At 40.8% G+C, this 20,216-nt stretch overlaps 1 protein-coding gene across 1 annotated transcript in view; it reads right to left on the reverse strand.

Annotated features, from left to right (window-relative positions):
* Positions 1-20,216, reverse strand: part of Kat2b (lysine acetyltransferase 2B) — a 154,837-nt gene that overhangs the window by 67,348 nt on the left and 67,273 nt on the right. Inside the window, 3 exon segments of the mRNA XM_038341557.2 lie at positions 1,258-1,439; positions 10,867-10,959; positions 14,640-14,788. Coding sequence (XP_038197485.1) covers positions 1,258-1,439; positions 10,867-10,959; positions 14,640-14,788 — 424 coding nt within the window.

The following is a 20,216-nucleotide window of genomic DNA, read 5'->3' on the forward strand; positions in this document are numbered from 1 at the left end:
ACTCAAAGATCTGACTGCCTCTGCTTCCTGAGTGCTGTGATTAAGTCTGTGTGCCACCATACCTCGCTTTATTTTGTTCCTAGTCATTCTGCCTCTGCTGGGTGCATAGAATCACAGGTGTACACACACACACCTCTTCCTTTAATTATTTGCTTGGGGGGGGTCTCTTTTTTATTGATTAAACAATAATTTTCTTCCTTAAGAGCTACAAAGACAAGCTTGGTAGTGCACACCTGCAATCTCAGAATTCATGACACTGAGCAGAGGATCCTATGTTAAAAACCAGCCTGAGGTATACAGAGAATCCATGGTTACCTGGGCTAAATGCACTCTGTGTCAAATACACACAGTAGGAATATCATGAAAAAAAAATGGATAATATTGGCCACTACTGTTTAGAATGAAGATAAATACAGGTCTTTATATTTTGTATAATGAATATGCCAAATTGTTTGTTTTCTAATTTATGTTTTATGTCTTGTTGGTTCAGTTTGGTGTGTGATTTTGTACTCTTCTCATTAAACTTAATACAAAAAGGTTAATTTTTTTAAAAAAAATACAAGCTATGTATTAGTTCATGTATCTTTTTCCTTTGGGACAAAGTCTCGTTATACAGCTCTGATTGACCTGAAACTCACTAATATAAACCAGACTGGTCTTCTCATAGATGGACCTGCTTCTGTCTATCAAGTGTTGGAATTAAAGACATGGGCAACCAGCTCATGTAGTTACTTTAAATTAGATAGTAGACACATTGAAGAAATAAAGATGTACAAGTTAACCTTATTTAGTTTATTATATCCAAAATACAGAGTCAATGGAATGGCTCAGTTAGGCAGCAGTGCATGCCACCAAACCTGAGGACTCAATTACATCCCTCTGTATCACATGGTGGAGGAAAGAACGAATTCCTACATCTTGCACTCTGATGTCCACACAAGTTACAGAGACAGTAGATAGATAGATACATAGATAGGTAGACAGACAGACAGGCAGGCAGGCAGGCAGGCAGGCAGGCAGGCAGGCAGGCAGGCAGACAGACAGACAGACAGACAGACAGACAGACAGATAGACAGACAGATAGATAGATAGACAACAAGTTGAATTTAAAAAGCAAACAAAGAACTTGAAAGTTAAACAACATAGACATGTTCTACAAGTTGTTGCAGTCACCATAATAACTGGGCAACCCTTTCCTGCAGAGGCAAACAGCAATTTCATGTTTGGAGCCAGGATGCAGTACCTCAACTCAATTACCTTGTGTAGTTCTCCTTGTATCCAGAGATGTCATCATTGGGAGATCGTAGTCTCCGCTGTGATGGAGCTTCCAGGTGCCAGTAGTTGATTCGGTTCAGAAACATCTTGGCCAGCTCAACTGTTGTCTGCCTCTCTTTTGATGGCAAGTGACTAAACTTGTATTGTACAAAGTTATTTACACCCTGAAAAGAGTAGAAGGAAGCATGTTTATGTAGCTATGGAACCACACTAACTCTGAACAAAACCAGTTACCTTAGTTGTTGTAGCAAAAGAACAGACATTCTCAGACCACAAAAAATCTTCCCTTTCTTTCAAAATAAACAGCACAGGGTTCATAACATCTCCAGATCAGCCTGCAGCAAGGTAGGCCCTCTCCGGAACTCCCTGGCCAGCAAAGACACTGGATATTAGGACCAGAAAACACATCTGGGAGGTGAGTGACTTCCTGCCCCCTCGGCAGCAGCCTGGGAGATGGATCACAGCCACTCCCTGACCGGCTACACTTTCTAGTCTTCTGGCTGGGGCTAGTCTCACTGGCTACTGCCTCCATCATTCGACCCCACCCAGCTTGCACCCAGAAAAACCGTCCCTTCTTCCTCCCCTCTTGGGGTTCATAACATCTCCAGCTCAGCCCGATCAGGGCGCTGGGACTGCGTAGGGAGTGCAACCGGCAGGCAGGAGTTTGTTTATTTCAATAGTCTGCCTGTGGCAAGGTAGGCCCTCTCCGGAACTCTCAGGCCAGCAAAGACACTGGATATTAAGACCAGAAGACATATCTGGGAGGACCAGAAGACACATCTAGGAGGACCAGAAGACACATCTGGGAGCAAAGACACCGGATACTAGCACCAGAAGACTCATCTGGGAACAAAGACACCGGATATTTGTACCAGAAGACACATCTGGGAGCAAAGACACCACATCTTAAAACCGGAAAACACATCTGAGAGGCGTCCCTCAGCTACCAGGAATCCCTCATTCAGTGCGGTGGAGGCCCATCTGGACGGCCTTCCCTAGTGTATTCAAGTGTCCTGACCCTGAACCAAGGCCACCTAACCAGAGGGGGAAGAGGCTGCCCTCCTTGCAGGTCTGAGGAGCCCGGCAAGGGAGTGTGGGCTCCTTCAGATTGTGCTGCAAGGAATAGCTCCTGCTCTGGCACTGAGGAGATCCACCCAGATTCAGTCAGAGCAAGGATTGGAACAAGTCACCAAGTCTCTCCTAGCTCCATTTGAAGGAAGAAATGGGCAGGCGCCAATGCAAGAGCTCCTCCAACAACCCGAAAGGCAACATGACATCACCAGAATCCAGTCATCCCGAAACAACAAGAACTGAACACCCTACTCCAGAAGAAATAGAAGAAATCGACCTTAAACAGTACTTTATGAAAATAATAGAGGACTTTAAACAGGAGGTAAAAAACTGCCATAAAGAAATGGAGATGACAAACAAAAAGGTAGATGAAATAAATAAATCTCTCAAAGATACCCAAGAAAAACAAGAAAAAGCAATCAAACAGGTAAGGGAAACAGTACAAGACCTGAAAAATGAAATGGAGGTAATGAGGAAAACACAATCCGAGGGAAGACTGGAAATGGAAATTCGGACTAAACGAACAGAAACTTCAGAGACAAGTATTTCCAACCGACTACAAGAGATGGAAGGAAGAATCTCAGACTCTGAAGATACTATAGAGGAAATAAACTCACAGATTAAAGAACAAAACAAATCCAACAAATTCTTAACACAAAACATCCAGGAAATCTGGGACACCATGAAAAGACCAAACTTAAGAATAATTGGGGTAGAAGAAGGAGAAGAATTACAACTCAAAGGCCCAGAAAATATATTAAACAAAATTATAGAAGAAAATTTCCCCAACCTAAAGAAGGATATTGCTATGAAGCTACAAGAAGCCTACAGAACACCAAATAGACTGGATCAAAAGAAAGTATCCAATGGCATATAATAATCAAAACACAAAACATACAGAATAAAGATATTAAGAGCTGCAAAGGAAAAAGGTCAAGTAACATACAAGGGAAACCTATCAGAATTACACCTGATTTCTCAATGGAAACCATAAAAGCCAGAAGAGCTTGGATAGATGTGCTACAGACACTAAGGGAACATGGATGCAGCCCAGACTACTATACCCGGCAAAGCTCGCATTCACCATCAATGGAGAAAACAAGATATTCCAGGACAACAACAGATTTAAACAATACGTAGCCACAAATCCAGTGATGGAGGATTCTCAATGGCTAATAAAGAAACTGCCTGGGCTTTTGATAGGGCAAGATTATATAGGGTGGAGTAGACAGAACAGGAAAAAGGAAGTGAGGTAGATGGCTCAGACAATTGCCCCGCCTCTCCTCTCTGGGACAGACTGCCATGCCTCTCCTCAGGGAGAAAGATGCAATGAAGCCAGCCACCAGGTCAGAGGTGCTGAATCTTTCCCGGTAAGACACCAGTCGTGGTGTTACACAGATTATTAGATATGGGTTAGTCAAGATATGAGTAAGAGGATGAAAATAATGGGCCAGGCAGTGTTTAAAAGAATACAGTTTCCGTGTAATTATTTTGGGTAAAGCTAGCCAGTGGTTGGGAGCCAGGCAGCGGGAAGCCGACCCGCAGATCCACACTACAGAATGGGCAGGACACATCATAACAATCCAGCCTTGCAGAAAGTAAGAGACGGAAAATCACAAACCAAGGACTCCAACAACGCCCACAATAACTCAGGCATCTAGCAACCATTCACCAGCACAACTAGAAGAAGGGAAACACACAAACTCTACTACAAAAAAAAAATGACCGGAGTTAACAACCACTGGTCATTAATATCGATGAATATCAATGGACTCAATTCACCTATAAAAAGGCACAGGCTAAGAGATTGGATACGAAAACAGGATCCAACATTTTGCTGTTTACAAGAAACACACCTCAACCACAAAGACAGACACCTACTCAGAGTAAAGGGTTGGGAAAAGGTTTATCAAGCAAATGGACCTAAGAAACAAACCGGTGTGGCCACACTAATTTCCAACAAAGTTGACTTCAAACTAAAATCAATCAGAAGAGATTGAAAGGGACACTTTATACCCATTACAGGAAAAATCCTTCAGAATGAAGTCTCAATCCTGAATATCTATGCCCTAATATAAAAGCACCCACTTATGTAAAAGAAACACTTCTAGAACTCAAGGCAGTCATCAACCACACACACTAATAGTATTAGAGTTCAACACACCTCTCTCACCAATGGACAGGTCAATCAGACAGAAACCTAACAGAGAATTGAAAGACTTAATGGAGGTAATGAACCAAAGGGACTTAACAAACATCTATACAACAATCCACCCAAATAGGAAAGAATATACCTTCTTCCCTGCGGCTCAAGGAACCTTTTCAGAATTGACCATATACTTGGTAACAAAGCAAACTTCCAAAGTTACAAAACAATATTAATATCGACCTGTGTCTTATCGGATCACCATGGATTAAAATTAGAAATCAACAACAATGCTACCCCCAGAAAGCCCACAAACTCATGGAAACTGAACAGTCAACTACTGACCCACACCTGGGTCAAGGAAGAAATAAAGAAAGAAATTAAAGTCTTCCTTCAATTCAATGAAAATAAAGACATAACACACTCAAATCTATGGTACACAATGAAAGCAGTGCTAAGAGGAAAATTCATAGCACTAAGTTCCCACTTAAAGAAAACGGAGAAAGCACTCATTGGTAACTTGACAGCACACCTGAAAGCTCTGGGAAAAAAAGAAGCAGACTCACCCAGGAGGAGTAGAAGACTGGAAATAATCAAACTGAGGGCAGAAATCAACAAAATAGAAACAGAAAACAACCCAAAGAATTAATGAAACAAAAAGCTGGCTCTTGGAGAAAATCAACAAGATTGACAAACCCATAGCCAAACTAATCAAACGCCAGAGAGAGAACACACAAATTAAAAAGATCAGAAATGGAAAGGGGGACATAACCACAAACGCAGAGGAAATTCAGAGAATCATTAGCTCTTACTACAAAAGCCTATATGCCACAAAATTGGAAAATGTAAAAGAAATGGACATTTTTTTAGATAAGTACCATATACCAAAGTTAAACCAGGACCAGATGAACGATCTAAATAGTCCTGTTAGTCGCGAAGAATTTGAAACTCTTATCAAAAACTTCCCTACCAAAAAGAGCCCAGGACCAGATGGTTTCAATGCAGAATTCTACCAGAATTTCCAAAAAGACCTAATACCTATACTCCTTAAGGTATTTCATAATATGGAAACACAAGAGTCACTGCCAAATTCCTTTTATGAAGCTACAGGTACCCTGATACCTAAACCACACATAGATTCAACCAATAAAGAGAATTACAGGCCAATCTCACTCATGAACATTGACACAAAAATTCTCAATAAAATACTGGCAAACCGAATCCAAGAACACATTAGAAAAATTATCCACTACGATCAAGTAGGCTTCATCCCAGAGATGCAGGGCTGGTTCAACATAAGAAAATCTATCAATGTAATCCATCATATAAATAAACTGAAGGAAAAAAAATATGATCATCTCATTAGATGCTGAAAAAGCATTTGACAAAATTCAACACCCCTTTATTATAAAGGTCTTGGAGAGATTAGGGATACAAGAGTCATTCCTAAATATAATAAAGGCTATTTGCAGCAAGCCGACAGCTAACATCAAATTAAACAGAGAGAAACTCAAGGCCATCCCACTAAATTCAGGAACACGACAAGGCTGTCCACTCTCTCCTTATCTCTTCAATATAGTGCTTGAAGTTCTAGCAATAGCAATAAGACAACATAAGGGAATCAAGGCGATTCGATTTGGAAAGGAAGAAGTTAAACTTTCGTTATTTGCAGATGATTTGAAAGTATACATAAGCGACTCCAAAAATTCCACCAAAGAATTCCTACAGCTGATAAACTCCTTTAGAAACGTGGCAGGATACAAGATCAGCTCCAAAAAATCAGTTGCCCTCCTATATACAAAGGATAAGGAAGCAGATAGGGAAATCAGAGAAGTATCACCTTTCACAATAGCCACAAATAGCATAAAATATCTTGGAGTAACTCTAACCAAGGAAGTGAAGGATTTATTTGACAAGAACTTTAAGTCTTTGAACGAAGAAATTGAAGAAGATACCAGAAAATGGAAGGATCTCCCTTGCTCGTGGATTGGGAGGATCAACATAGTAAAACTGGCAATTCTAAAAAAAGCAATCTATAGATTCAATGCAATCCCCATCAAGGTTCCATCAAAATTTTTCACAGATATTGAGAGGACAATAATCAACTTTATATGGAAAAACAAGAAACTCAGGATAGCCAAAACAATCTTATACAGTAACGGAACTTCTGGAGGCATTACAGAGCTACAGTATTGAAAACAGCTTGGTATTGGCATAAAAACAGAGAAGTCAACAAATGGAATCGTATAGAAGACCCGGATCTTAAACCACAAACCTATGAACACCTGATTTTTGATAAAGGAGCCAAGGAACACAATGAATGAACACATTGAACACAAGCAGTACACAATGGAAGAAAGAGGGCATCTTCAACAAATGGTGCTGGCATAACTGGATGTCAACCTGTAGAAGAATGAAAGTAGATCCATATCTATCACCATGCACAAACCTCAAGTCCAAATGGATTAAAGACCTCAATATTCATCTGAACACACTGAGCTTGATAGAGGAGAAAGTGGGAAGTACTCTACAACAATGGGCACAGGAGACCATTTCCTACATATAACCCCTGCTGCACAGACATTAAGGGCAACATTGAATAAATGGGACCTCCTGAAGCTGAGCAGCTTCTGTAAAGCAAAGGACACTGTCACTAAGACACAAAGGCAGCCTACTGACTGGGAAAAGATTCTTCACCAACCCTGCAACTGACAAAGGTCTGATCTCTAAAATATATAAGGAACTCAAGAGACTAGACTTTAAAATGCTAATGAACCCAATTAAAAAATGGGGCGCTGAACTGAACAGAGAATTCTCAACAGAAGAAGTTCAAATGGCCAATAGACACTTAAGGTCATGCTCAACCTCCTTAGCTATCAGGGAAATGCAAATCAAAACAACTTTGAGATATCATCTTACACCTGTCAGATTGGCTAAAATCAAAAACACCAATGATAACCTTTGCTGGAGAGGTGTGGGATAAGGGGTACACTCATCCATTGCTGGTGGGAATGCACACATGTGCAACCACTTTGGAAAGGCGGCTTCTCAGGAAATTCGGGGATCAACCTGCCCCAGGACCCAGTAATCCACTCTTGGGAATTTACCCAAGAGATGCCCAATCATACTACAAAAGCATTTGCTCAACTATGTTCATAGCAGCATTATTTGTAATAGCCAGATCCTGGAAACAACCTAGATGCCCTTCAGTGGAAGAATGGATGAAAAAACTGTGGAATATATACATGTTAGAAAACTACTCAGCGGTAAAAAAACAATGACATCTTGAATTTTGCATGCAAATGAATGGAAATAGAAAACAACTATTCTTAGTGAGGTAACCCAGACCCAAAAAGATGAACATGGATGTACTCACTCATAATCGGTTTCTAGCCATAATTAAAGACATCAAGCCTATAATTCGGGATCCTTGAAAAGATAATAAGAAGGTGAACCCAAAGAAAAACATATAGTTATCCTCCTGGATATTGGAAGTAGACAAGATAGCCGGGCAAAAATTGGGAACTTGGGGGTGGGGTGAGACGGGGCCAAGGGGAGATGGGGAGAGAAATGCATGAAGGGGAGAATGAGGAGAGGCTCGGGGGAATGGGATGCTTGGGATACAGGAAGGGTGGATATGGGAGCAGGGAAGCATATATCTTAATTAAGGGAGCCATCTGAGGGTTGTCAAGAGACTTGACTCTAGAGGGGTTCCCAGGTTTCCAGGGAGATGCCCCCAGCCAGTTCCTTGGGCAGCTGAGGAGAGGGAGCCCGAAAAGGCCAGATCCTATAGCCATACTGATGAATGTATTGCATATCACCATAGAACCTCCACTTGGCGATGGATGAAGAAAATGACAGAGCCCCATATTGGAGCACCAGACTGAGCTCCCAAGGTCCTAATGAGGAGCAGAAAAAGGGAGAACATTAGAAAGAAAGTCAGGACCGTGAGGGGTGCGTTCACCCATGGAGATTACCAACTCCAGTTGGAATGGGACTGATGGAACATGTGACCAAACCGGACTCTCTGAATGTGGCCTATGGTGGAGGCTGACTGAGAAACCAAGGACAATGGCGCTGGGCTCTGATTCTTCTGCATGGACCGGCTCTGTGGGAGCCTTGTCAGTTTGGTTGATCACCTTCCTGGACCTGAGGGGTGTTGGGAGGACCTTGGACTTAACATAGAGTAGGGAACCCTGATGGCTCCTTGGCCTGGAGAGGGAGGGGGGGGATGGGTGGAGGGGAGGGGAGGGAAGGGGGAGGAAGAAAGGAGGAGATGGAAATTTTAAAATAAATAAATAAATAAATAAACCATGAAGGAAAAAAATAAAAATAAACAGCACAGCACAGGAGAAAACTCCACTCTCGTCACAGTGGAAGAAAAGGTGACAAAACGGAAAAACAGAATTACAATTCTGTTCCCTCTTTAAATCCTGGAGCATCAAGGAGAAAATCATGGGTTCAGATGGGAAGGGTCAAAACCCTTTAAACGAAAAAGCATGAAGAATGAGGTTCTTGGAGAAATGATTCTGTCTGGAAATTTTTTTAACTTTCTACCTTATCTTTCATCAAGCTAAACACTAAAATTTATACCTTTATTAACACTCTTGTAATTTAAAAGAAGAAAAAATATTCAGAAATGTGCATTTTTCCAAGACAGAGATTAATCTAAACTTTCTATAGAATACTCCCATCTCATCACATAAAAGAACAAAAACTCTTATTAGTTCTTGAACTCTTATTAGTTTAGAATCAACATGAAACTTACTCTCAGCCAGGTGGGGGTGTCACATGCCTTTAATCCCAGCACTCTGGAGGCAGAGGCCGACACTCTGAGTGTGAAACCAGCCTGGTCTACATAGTGAGTTCCACTATGTAGAGACAAATGAACCCTGTCTCAAAAAAATAAATAAAAAGAGGAGTGGAAGAAAAGAAAAATGTGTTCTCCTGACACTTACTTACAAAAGTCATTTATGTAAAAGACTCTGGTATCATTTGGTGATGGTTAGCTCTGTAAACTGGATGACCTAGGATGGATCAAGGGGAAGGAGACCTAGAGAGGGACTGTTGACAACAGCTTGGCCTTTGGGAATATCTTCAGGACATGATCTTAATCAAGTTTACTGATATGAGATACACTATAGGTGGCACCATTCCCAGTGACTGAGGTTCTGATCTTCCTAAGAGTAGAAAAACCAAACTGAACATAAGCAATTCTCATGCACACATTTCTATCTGCTCTTGACTGTGACTATGCTCTGACCAGCTTTGTGGGGCTCCTGCCATGGGACTTCCCTGCTATGAAAAACTACAACCTAGATTTTAAGCTGAGTAAAACCCCTTTCCCTTCAAGCTGCATTTCTAAAATCTAGTATTTTATCACAAAAACAAAGCTAGAATTAGAATTAAACCCCCCTCAGGATACAATGTCTTCCACATCATTAATGATTCTCTCTCTCCTCAATCGTTTTTTTTTACACAGTGCCAAATAAAAAGACAAAGATTTAATTTTAAGACATCAAGAGCAAGAAAAAGGCAACACTTTATGAATTCTTACCAACTACACGTTCTACTCATTTTTCCCTACATACAGAGTGGAGTCTAAGTGCACAACACGCCTTAAAAGACAGAAGCTAGATTATTTATTACAGTGGGCATTGTAATGATTCAGCCACACAACATGCTGACACTTCCGGGTTCCAGGGTCACGCATGTGCGGACAAGCCCTCAGGCAGAAGTGCCTAATGGCCCCGGGAATCTTTTAAGATTCCCCCATGACCCACGTGCAGCATGGTTGCATCATCTACGTATGACGCAGCTGCGTGAGCCCTTGTGCACATGTGTGAGCTCCGTCATCTGTGTATGACACAGCCACATCATCCCCCCCCCACCCCGTGCGCATGTGCTAGGCAGCCTTTAAAGGATGGATGCACCATCTTCAGCTCTCTCTCTCTCTCTCTCTCTCTCTCTCTCTCTCTCTCTCTCTCTCTCTCTCTCTCTCTCACACACACACACACACACCAGGTCTGTATACCGTACACCCCTCTCCCCAATAAACTCCTAAGAGGGTTTGTTGTGTGTTCCTTGTTTCCTTCTCACTGGCGCCAAGTAATCTCAGGCATGCTTTTGGGACCCAGAGTGTCCCAGGTAATTCCTATTTTCTTTATGTTAACATCTTGAAGCTGAGTGGGGATGTATGCAGGACCTATACAGAAATGTGGAAGGAAGTATGACAAGTTCTTCAAGCTAGAATATAGCTTAATGGTATAGACTGACTATTCACAAGGTTCTAGGTTTGAACAACAGCAAACAAAAGCTAGCAAGAGCACTTCAGCCTTAAATTCATGTAAAAGCGATGTTCAAAATAATTTTACCTGTTCAATACTGGGTTTTTCAAATGGGGGCTTCTTCTCCAAGGATCCTTCAACCACAGGTTTTCCTCTTTGCAAAATAGACTTTCTCAAGAGCTGCAAAGAAATCATTTTTAAAAGAAAACTTTAGTTTGAAAGGCTTTTTACCGTGTGTTTGTGAATATGGGATTTATCATTTTCTTTTTTTTTTTTTTTAAGACAGTGTCTCCGTATGTAGTCTAGACTGGCATTAAACTCATGGCCCTTCTTTCTCAGCCTCACCTTCCCAAATGATGGAATTATGGGTATGTACCAACGTAACTAGCACTTACACACACACACACACACACACATATGTTAGGGACCATAGTCCTAAAAGATGATAGCAGGAACCATTGTCCTAAAGATGATAGCAGGGACCATTGTCCTAAGGATGTTTGCAGAGAGCCCCACATCCTAACTATCTTGAGAACTGTTTATTAACAGAACCTGCCTCACATCCTAATTATCTTGAGAACTGTTTGTTAACTGAACCTGCCTCACATCCTAACTATCTTGAGAACTGTTTGTTAAGGGAATCACAAAAAGAATGTTTCTGCTTGCACAAGGAACACCAGGTTTGCTAGCTGGTGACCTTTGCTACCCCTACCCCCCACCCCAATCTGAGTTCCTCATTCAAGGGTTATATAAGCTGTAACCATCACCCTAATAAACAAGACCTTGACAACAGAATCTTGCTTGGTCTCCTTCCTCTTCTCCAGCCCATGTGCTTTCAGGTTAGTGCCCCTTCAGAGGACCCTGAATAGCTGACCCCGCCAAGTGGGGTTACACACACACACACCACATCACATCTATTCCTTTTCTTCATTGCCCACCCCACATATACCTAACCTTTAAGTGAAGTCACCAACTATATTCTACTCAGCCACATGAGAATTAATCTTCAAGTCAAACAAACTCCTGGCTACCACAAACTTGCTTTCATGTCTCTAAACAGAGCTAAGCAACTTCCAATTTTGAGCAGCCCAGACTACCCTGAGCTGATCCCCACACTCTACCCTTCCCCCCAGTTTCCCCTTCTCTGCCATTTTTGCTTGCTAGGGACCCAAAAGTCCATTTATACTTATTGAAGCCACCACAAGTAGCTGAAGGTCTCAGACTTTAAAACACTAGAAAAGCCAGGATCTACTCTATAAATAAGGCAACTGCTGCCCGCAGGAGCTACGTAGCTCATGTGTACTAGATACATGGGCTCAGGAACTTGGAGGGAACTTCCTCTACTTCTTTTTCCATTTCTTCTCCATCTGTAAATGCCAGGTGCATGTTCTCGGTGCCCACAAACCAAATATACTGCTTTTAATTCCTGTTCTAGGATCAAAAGCCTCCAAAGAGCAAACAGACAGGAAAGGGACAGAGCCATTTACCCAGAACTAAGCTGAAAATTAATTCAACCCTAAGGACTCTGGAGAAATCCACACTTTTCTTCCTCCCTTGATGCTTATGTTTAAGTCTACTTTAAAACATTTTCTAGGCTGATGTGGTGACTCCACACCTATAATCCAAAGGACATGGAAGGTTGAGACCAGAGGACTGCACATGAATTCAAGGCCATCATTGTTACAAAATGAGTTTGAAGCCAAACAGAGAGCTAACTTAGCCAAGGAATTCCCTCTTGCCATGGCTGCTGGGAATCTCAGTGGATTCTTTACAGGATTCTCATAGGTTACCTGTCGTCTTCTACTAAAAATTTTTCTCTCTAGCTCCTGCCTCCTCTTCCGCCTCCCTCCTCCTCTTTCTCCCTCTCTTCTCTCCTCGTCTCTCTCTTCCGCTCCTCTCTCCTCTCTCCCTCCCTCCCTCTCTCTCTCTCTCGCTCTTTCTCTCATCCTCCCCTTCCATTTCATGTATTAACTAAGGGATTAGGGGTAAATAGGCAGACAGAAGGGAGAAGGAAAATCCATTTTTAAAAAAAAAAAAAAAAGCTTTTAGAGGGGCTGGAGAGATGGCTCAGCAATTAAGAGCACTGGTTATTCTTCTAGAGGTCCTGAGTTCGATTCCAGCAACCACATGGTGGCTCACAACTATCTATAGTGGGATCTGATGCCCTCTTCTGACCTAAAGTCGATAAAGCACTCATACATAATAAATCTTTAAAAAAAAAACTTTTAGGGTACTAATGGTATATCCTAAATGGGATGGGGTGGGTGGGGTAGAGGGATTGAATCACACAGTGTCATCTGGTTTGGGCCCCTCACCTAGCAACTTCTTGACATGGCTGTGAGGCTTGAGCCATCTGATTGAACCCTGGCAGATTCTGGTTGTTACTGCTTCTTTGGAGAAAGGTCTCAGCTGAGGGAAAACAAGGACTGCATAGCTGCAGCTACTGTTTATCTTTGAGCAAATGCCCTGCCAAGTGAAGGCAATTGTCCGACTTTCCATCCTGTAGGCCATGTGGCTTATAGCCAGTATAGCCAGCCAGCAAGCATTGTCCTGGGTCATAGATAGCACTCTGCCCGCTCACATCTGCAAACAACAGTACAGATATACTTGCTTCTACAATCCAAATCCAAGATATTTAGAGCTCTCTTCTCTTCCAGCCATCCCTTTCTCTTCTCTTCTCTTCTCTTCTCTTCTCTTCTCTCCTCTCCACTTCTCTCCTCTCCTCTTTTTCTCTTCTCTCCTCTTCTTTTCTCTCCTCTCCTCTCTCCTCTGCTCTCTTCTCTCCTTTCCTCTTTTCTTTCTTTTGGCTAGGTCTTTCTATGAAACAGGGTCTTTTTATGTAGCTGTGGCTAGCCTGTAATTTACTAGGAATCATAGGCTAGCTTTGGATTTGTAGCAGTCCTTACTGTCTCACCCTCCTGAGTACTGGGTTGATAGCATGAGACATTATACCCAGTTTCCAGATCTATCACTTCATGTTTGAAGAAATAGGTTCAAAGTCTCCCAGTTCAGTTTCCCTCAAAACCGAACATTCCACAGGATCAAGTTCCCAAGTGAGGGAACTGAGCTAAGAAAAAAAAAAAGACTTTTTTTTAACTCAGAAAATAAACACAGGCAACTGGAATTGTTTGTTTTTAAAATTCATAATTACTCAAGTCTTTTTTAAGAAGGAGTCTCTTTGTAGCTTCAAATCATTGTGTGTTGAGGATGACCTAAGCCTTCTGATTGCTCTGCCTCCACCTCAGAGGTGCTGGGGTTGCCACCCAAAACAAGCAGAGGCTGGAATTCAGATCAATAGAACACTTGTTTGGTACATATAAGGCCCTTGTTTCAAACCCCCAGTACCGTAAAAGGTAAAATACTAAAATTAAAAATTAAAATAAGCACAACTGTTCTTATTAAAAGAAGAAAGTTTCTGTGGGCTGGGAAATGTAGCTAAATGGTTAGTAGAGCAATTGTCTGGCATGTGCCTTGCCCTCATGTGGTACACAGACATTCATGCAAGCAAAACACTCACCACACATGAATAAAAAACACTACAGAGAAAGAGAAAAGAGAGCAACCACAGTGGGTAGGTTAGTCTGTGTCATAAAAAACTCTATATAAATCACTAAGCATGGTGGCCTGTGCTATAACCCAAGCACTAGAGTGACTGAGGGAGGAAGACCAGTGAGTTCAAAGTCAGTCTAGAAATCACTAGGAGACACTATTTCAAAATGCAATCTAAAACAAGTGAAACCTGAAAGACAAACTCTCTGCTCTTCACATGTGAACCATATGTTACACGTATCTACATGTGTATACATGCACACATACCAATCAAGTAGTAATTAAATATAATAAAATGTTAAAAATCTCACCTTGAATAGGTAGAAATAAACTTGTTTGGTATCTGCATCTTCTTCTTGTGGACCACAGGTAAAGAGGTACTCCACATCCAACACAATTCCCAGGAGTCTGTTCATTTCCTCCTCTGACGCATTTTCCCAGTAGTGGGAAACGTGAGCAGCTTAAGGTGAGACCAAGCAAGAGTTGTAAGACTCAAGAGACAGTCACAGACATTATCCACAGTAAAACTGTGGCACATACCTATAATCCCGACACTTGGCAGGCTTGAACAGGTGGAACACAAAATTCCAAGCAAGCAGAACACCAAAGATCACAAATAAAAAACATAAAACAGTGGTGTTGTGCGCTGTTTTGTCTGTGTTCTGACAATAAGTGTGCTTGGAGTCAGAAGGTGGAGTGGTCACTACTTAGCCATAGAGTTCTACAGGTACAGAGAGTAGACAGGAAGTGACAAAAGTAGTGCAGAGAGAGAGAGGATCTTGGCCCTTAGGTTGGAGGAACAGTAGAGGGTGGCTGCTGTGCTGCTTCTCTGATGCTTTCAGGTTTGTACCCCTAATATTTGACTCCTGATTTTTATGTTAAAGATTAATTAGATTATGCCTCACCTGGTGTTCAATATGGGGCACAAAAGCAAGTGATAGCCACTTACCACTGGCTGTGCAGCTAAACACAACTGCCACTGATAGCCGCAGATGCAATCACAGATGCCAGAATCAACTGGCTTCTCCTCCTTTGCTCTCAAGCCCTCTGGGAGAGTCTCAAATATTTCTGTTGCAGCTTCTCTACAGCAATTTTCAAAAGCACTTGGGCTCCCTAGTGCCACCAGAGTTAACCCTCACTACCACACCGCTCGCCTTCAGGCAGCTCCTGCCACACGTGTTTCTTCCACAGGATCCTCTGTGTATGTTTTTCAGATGGCTAGCTCCCTCTCCCAACAACCCTGTGAGGTTGCAGGCTTATCCTGAACGCCCTTCTTGGGCTGCTTCCACAATAGGTGGTCTGCCCTGACAGTCACTGGGCTTTACTGTTGTGCACCCATCAGACACTCTCAGCTCACAGCTACACACCAGCAGCTGCAGCTGTCCTCAGCCAGGCTGAGCACCACCCGTGTTCTCCACTTAGACATGCTACACACCTGCAGACAGTCTCACACTTCACCACCATCAGCAGCAGAATTTGGTAATACAATTGGGAATTCCTAAGGGGGGGACTAGTTTTAAAAAGAGTGGGTTTTTTTTCCCACATTAAAAAAAATGAGAGGGTTGGAGAGATGGCTCAGAGGTTAAGAACACTGATGCTCTTCCAGAGGTCCCAGCAACCACATGGTGGCTCACAGTCATCTATGAGATTGGTGCCCTCTTCTGGCATGCAGCAAGAGGCAGACATGGAAGGAATGTTGTATACATAATAAAAATAAATCTTTTAAAAAAATGAGAAAACATTATTATATGGAGGGAGTTAGGTCCCGGTATGATTACACAACCGATGGTCCAAATGAAACATCTAAGGAAAGGAATAGATAATAAACTTAGGTGGGATTTATGTAATGTCAACTATAAACATTATCTATTTGATAATTCTTGTTTATCAATAAAAACAGTTGGTTGATATGAGTGCCAAGAAAAAGTAATAGAGAAAAAGATGCCATTTTGACTAATAAGTTACAAGCCTTAGAAAAACTTACTAAAACAAATAATAGAGTATATTCAGACAAAGACAGAGGTATTTAAAGGAGAATCAACCCTCACCATTAAATTATAAAATTAGAGGAACAGTCCAAGGTTATCCAATCACCTTACAGGAACAACTGCCAAATGACAGTTATCCCCAAGGCTATATAAGAGCAGACTCTTAAACGGGGAAACTCCCTAAAGTTTGGGTTGGGGCAGGGTTTTTTTTTTTCTTTCCAGGAGAATGAAGGCATCCAACTAAGGACTCTGAAGATCACTGGACAAACAAGACATCTGAAGAAAAAGAATGAATCATCCAGAGAAAATGTTCCAAGAAAAAGAGTAAATTGGTTTATTGGTATATCATATCTACAACAGGCTAAAACTTCATGAATCTTCCCAAATGTTTATTTCTGCTGTACTCTATAAACATACAATGCAAATGGTCTTTTTGTAGTTCCAGTTCAATTAAAAATGAAAGTTGGCTTTGGAGTCTGAGTCTGGCTCTGTCCTTCTTTAAACCCAAGCATGCTTGTTTAAAAAAAATCCAAAATTACTATCTCATGTCAGAAAGCTAACTGTTATGGGACAGAAGGTAAAACCAAAATTTAGGTATGATTCTATTCCCAGTAATCTAACAATTCTTTGGTTTTATTTTGACTCTAAAACTTTTCTTAATGTATAAACATTATCTCAAAATCTATAAAATTAATTAATAAATATATATTTTATTTTAAACTTTTTCTCATGATAATAATGTTCATATAGAAAACTTAATCAATTCCAGGAAAAAAAGTTTCATCTAGTTTTCTGTACAGGATTTCAGGTTTGAGTCCCTATCAGGTAGCTAGGAATTAAGTTTTTGTACTCTTGATATATATAACAAATTATGGGCCTTTTACCTCTCTGAGATCTGATACATATGACATTTAAAATGTTTTAAGTTGGGGCTGGAGAAATGGCTCAGTGATTAAGAGCACTGACTGCTCTTCCAGAGGACCTGGGTTCAATTCCCAGCACCCACATGGCAGCTCACAACTCTCTGAAGATCCAATTGCAGAGGATCTGACACCTTCACACCAATGCACATAAAATAAGGTTAAATAAACCATAAAAATATTTAAAAACAAAGAGAAACTAAATAAACAAAACAAAATAAAAAATAAATGAAAACCACCACTACACTTTCATTGAGATATTGACTCGTCTGTCAGTCCTCTGTGGGAAGGCAGGACACTGAGCTGGCACTGCTGGCTCAGTCCAGTTGCACCATCTGATTTAATTTCCTCTCAAGACTATGGAAAAAAATAAATAAAATGTTTAAGCTTTCTGCAGTGAACCATGACCATGCTCAACAGTGACCTTTGAAGTCTCCAAAGGGAGGATGGAACCCCACAATGATGATTCTACTAACTCCACTAAGCTGACAAACACCACACAAAGATTGACTTTGGACTACAAACTGCTCAGGACAATATCAAGATCACTAGCTGAGATGGTCCAGTCTCATAGGTCACTCTAGCCAGGACTTGAGATAAGCCCTGCACTTTCCTACTACACAGAGACCAAACAACAAATGATACGGCTAGCTCTTCCAGGACTTGACAATTATCAATATTTTTTCAGGGTCCCCAAAAGATGCCATCACCCCCCAGACAACAGGAAATAATTTTAAGAACACAATGACTACATTCCCAAGAGGTGAGGTAGGCAATTTTTGGTCATTCAATGGGTTATGGATATCTATCATTTTTATGGGGGTGGTTGTTACAAGTTGTTATTGGTAATAATCAGGAAAAACTGAATAAAGGAGATTAGATTCAGGGATCTTGTTCTGGGAAAAAAAAGTGAGGATATAGAAATAGTAGGATAAATGTTAGATTATTGAATCTACTTTTAAACTAAAAGAGCAACTATTACTCTTATATATTTTATATGACATGGATTTTTGTATATTGATACAAACTTGAGTTATTTTGTTATACTGAATATATGTTTCTACTCTTGTTTATGATTTTTGCATGCTGATATGAATTTAGGGTTATTTTTGCACATACATATTTAAAGTATTGTACCCATATTACTCACTCAACAATGCAATGTAAATTTCTAGTCCTTGAAAGTTTTAATACAAACTTTTTAGAATTAAAAAAAGAAATTCTGGTTATTAGTCACCTATTATAATCAAACTTGTAGTCATGTTTGCAAGGTCAAACAGTAATATATTTTAGATAGACAGCTGATCTTCAAACAATTCAGAAATCTACAGAAAATGGCATTAAGATATTTTAATAACATAGGTTCTTTTATTTTATGACGATGAGACATGTCTGCTCCTGGAAGCACCAACCTACTTCAGAGAAGATGATGGGCACTGAAGAGACTCCTATGGAGTTTACTATCTATGAGGGAAAAGACCCTGGGGGAAAAGTGCTGACAGTATGCTGTGCAAATTAGACAAGCAGGATATAAAAAAACAGGATTGCCACACACTACCAAGACAAGGTAGGACAGCCCTTCAGAATTTCTAGCTTCACAGAAAAGTCTCTCAGATATTCTAGGCTTGTAGGCCAAAGATGGATGACCCAATATTACAAGGGAGCTTTAGGGGACTGTCCAAGCAGTCTGCTGTTTCTCTCCTTTCTTAAGTTTGGAAGTTATTTACTCTGCACTTACTGTTACATAATATTATATCCTCCACAGGTTTCTGATGGAGTTGAAGACTAGATAGCTATGGTTAAAGTTTTTTTTGTTTTGTTTTGGTTTTTGGTTTTCTTTTTTTTTTTTTTTTTTGGTTAACATATTCAGAAAAGAAAACTCACAAGAAAGGTGTAAAGTACATAAGGTTGAAAGACATAAAAAGATAGTTCTGGGTTGATAAACCAAGTTAGAATAGAAACTGAATTAGGTACTACACTTTGGAATGCTCAAGAAAGCATAGATAATGAAGCATTTTCTCTAACTTTGTCAAATGTATATGGACTAGACATTGTTAATGTAATTACTGCCTGTATATATTTAGATATAATTATTGTACTTATTGTATATAGTTTTACTAGGTTAGTTTAAACTTTTGTCTTTAGTCTGGTGGTGGTGGCACACACATTTAATCACAGCACTCGGAAGGCAGAGGCAGGTGGGTCTCTGTGAGTATGAGACCAGCCTTTCTACAAGAGCTAGTTCCAGGAAAGGCACCAAGCTACACAGAGAGACCCTGTCTCAAAAAAAAAAAAAAAACCACTTTTTGCTTTTTATTTAGACAAAAAAGGGTAATATTGTGTGATATTTTGTTTTTGTTCTGACAAATAAAGCTAGCTTGGAGTCAGAGGGGTGGAGCTAGTCACCAGTTAAGCACAGAGTTCTGGAGATTTGTGTAGAGAGGAGACCAGAAGTGATAAAGAGGGATGGAGAGAGGATCTCAGCCTTCTTGTGGAATGAGAAACCCAAGAGGTAGGAAGCAATTGACGGCTATTCCTCTGCTTCTCTGATCCTTCGGTTTCTACTCCGTATCTGACTCCTGGTTCTTACTGTTAAGGTAATTAGATTTACACATCATAGTGGACCAGTCATTAAGATGGTTCACCAGGGGACCCATTTGCCACACAAGTCTGACGACCCAAGTTCAATCCCCAGAACCCATACTGGAAGGAAAAAACAGACTCCTGAAAGTTGTCCTCTGACCTCCTCACAAGTCATGTTCACACCTACATGCACACAATAATAAGTAACTAAATATGGTGGGCTTTCAGTGAGTTGGCTCAGTGGATAAAGGTTTTTACTGTCCAGATTGACAAACTTAGTTCAACCTTCTTATCTCACACAGTAGGAGATAACCAACTCCAAATGATTGTCCTCTGGCTCCATAAGCACACTATGGCACACCACTCAAATACACAAGTACACAAACACACACACAAT

The sequence above is a fragment of the Arvicola amphibius genome, chromosome 9, assembly GCF_903992535.2.
Source record: "Arvicola amphibius chromosome 9, mArvAmp1.2, whole genome shotgun sequence".
In the NCBI taxonomy this organism is placed as follows: Eukaryota; Metazoa; Chordata; class Mammalia; order Rodentia; family Cricetidae; genus Arvicola; species Arvicola amphibius.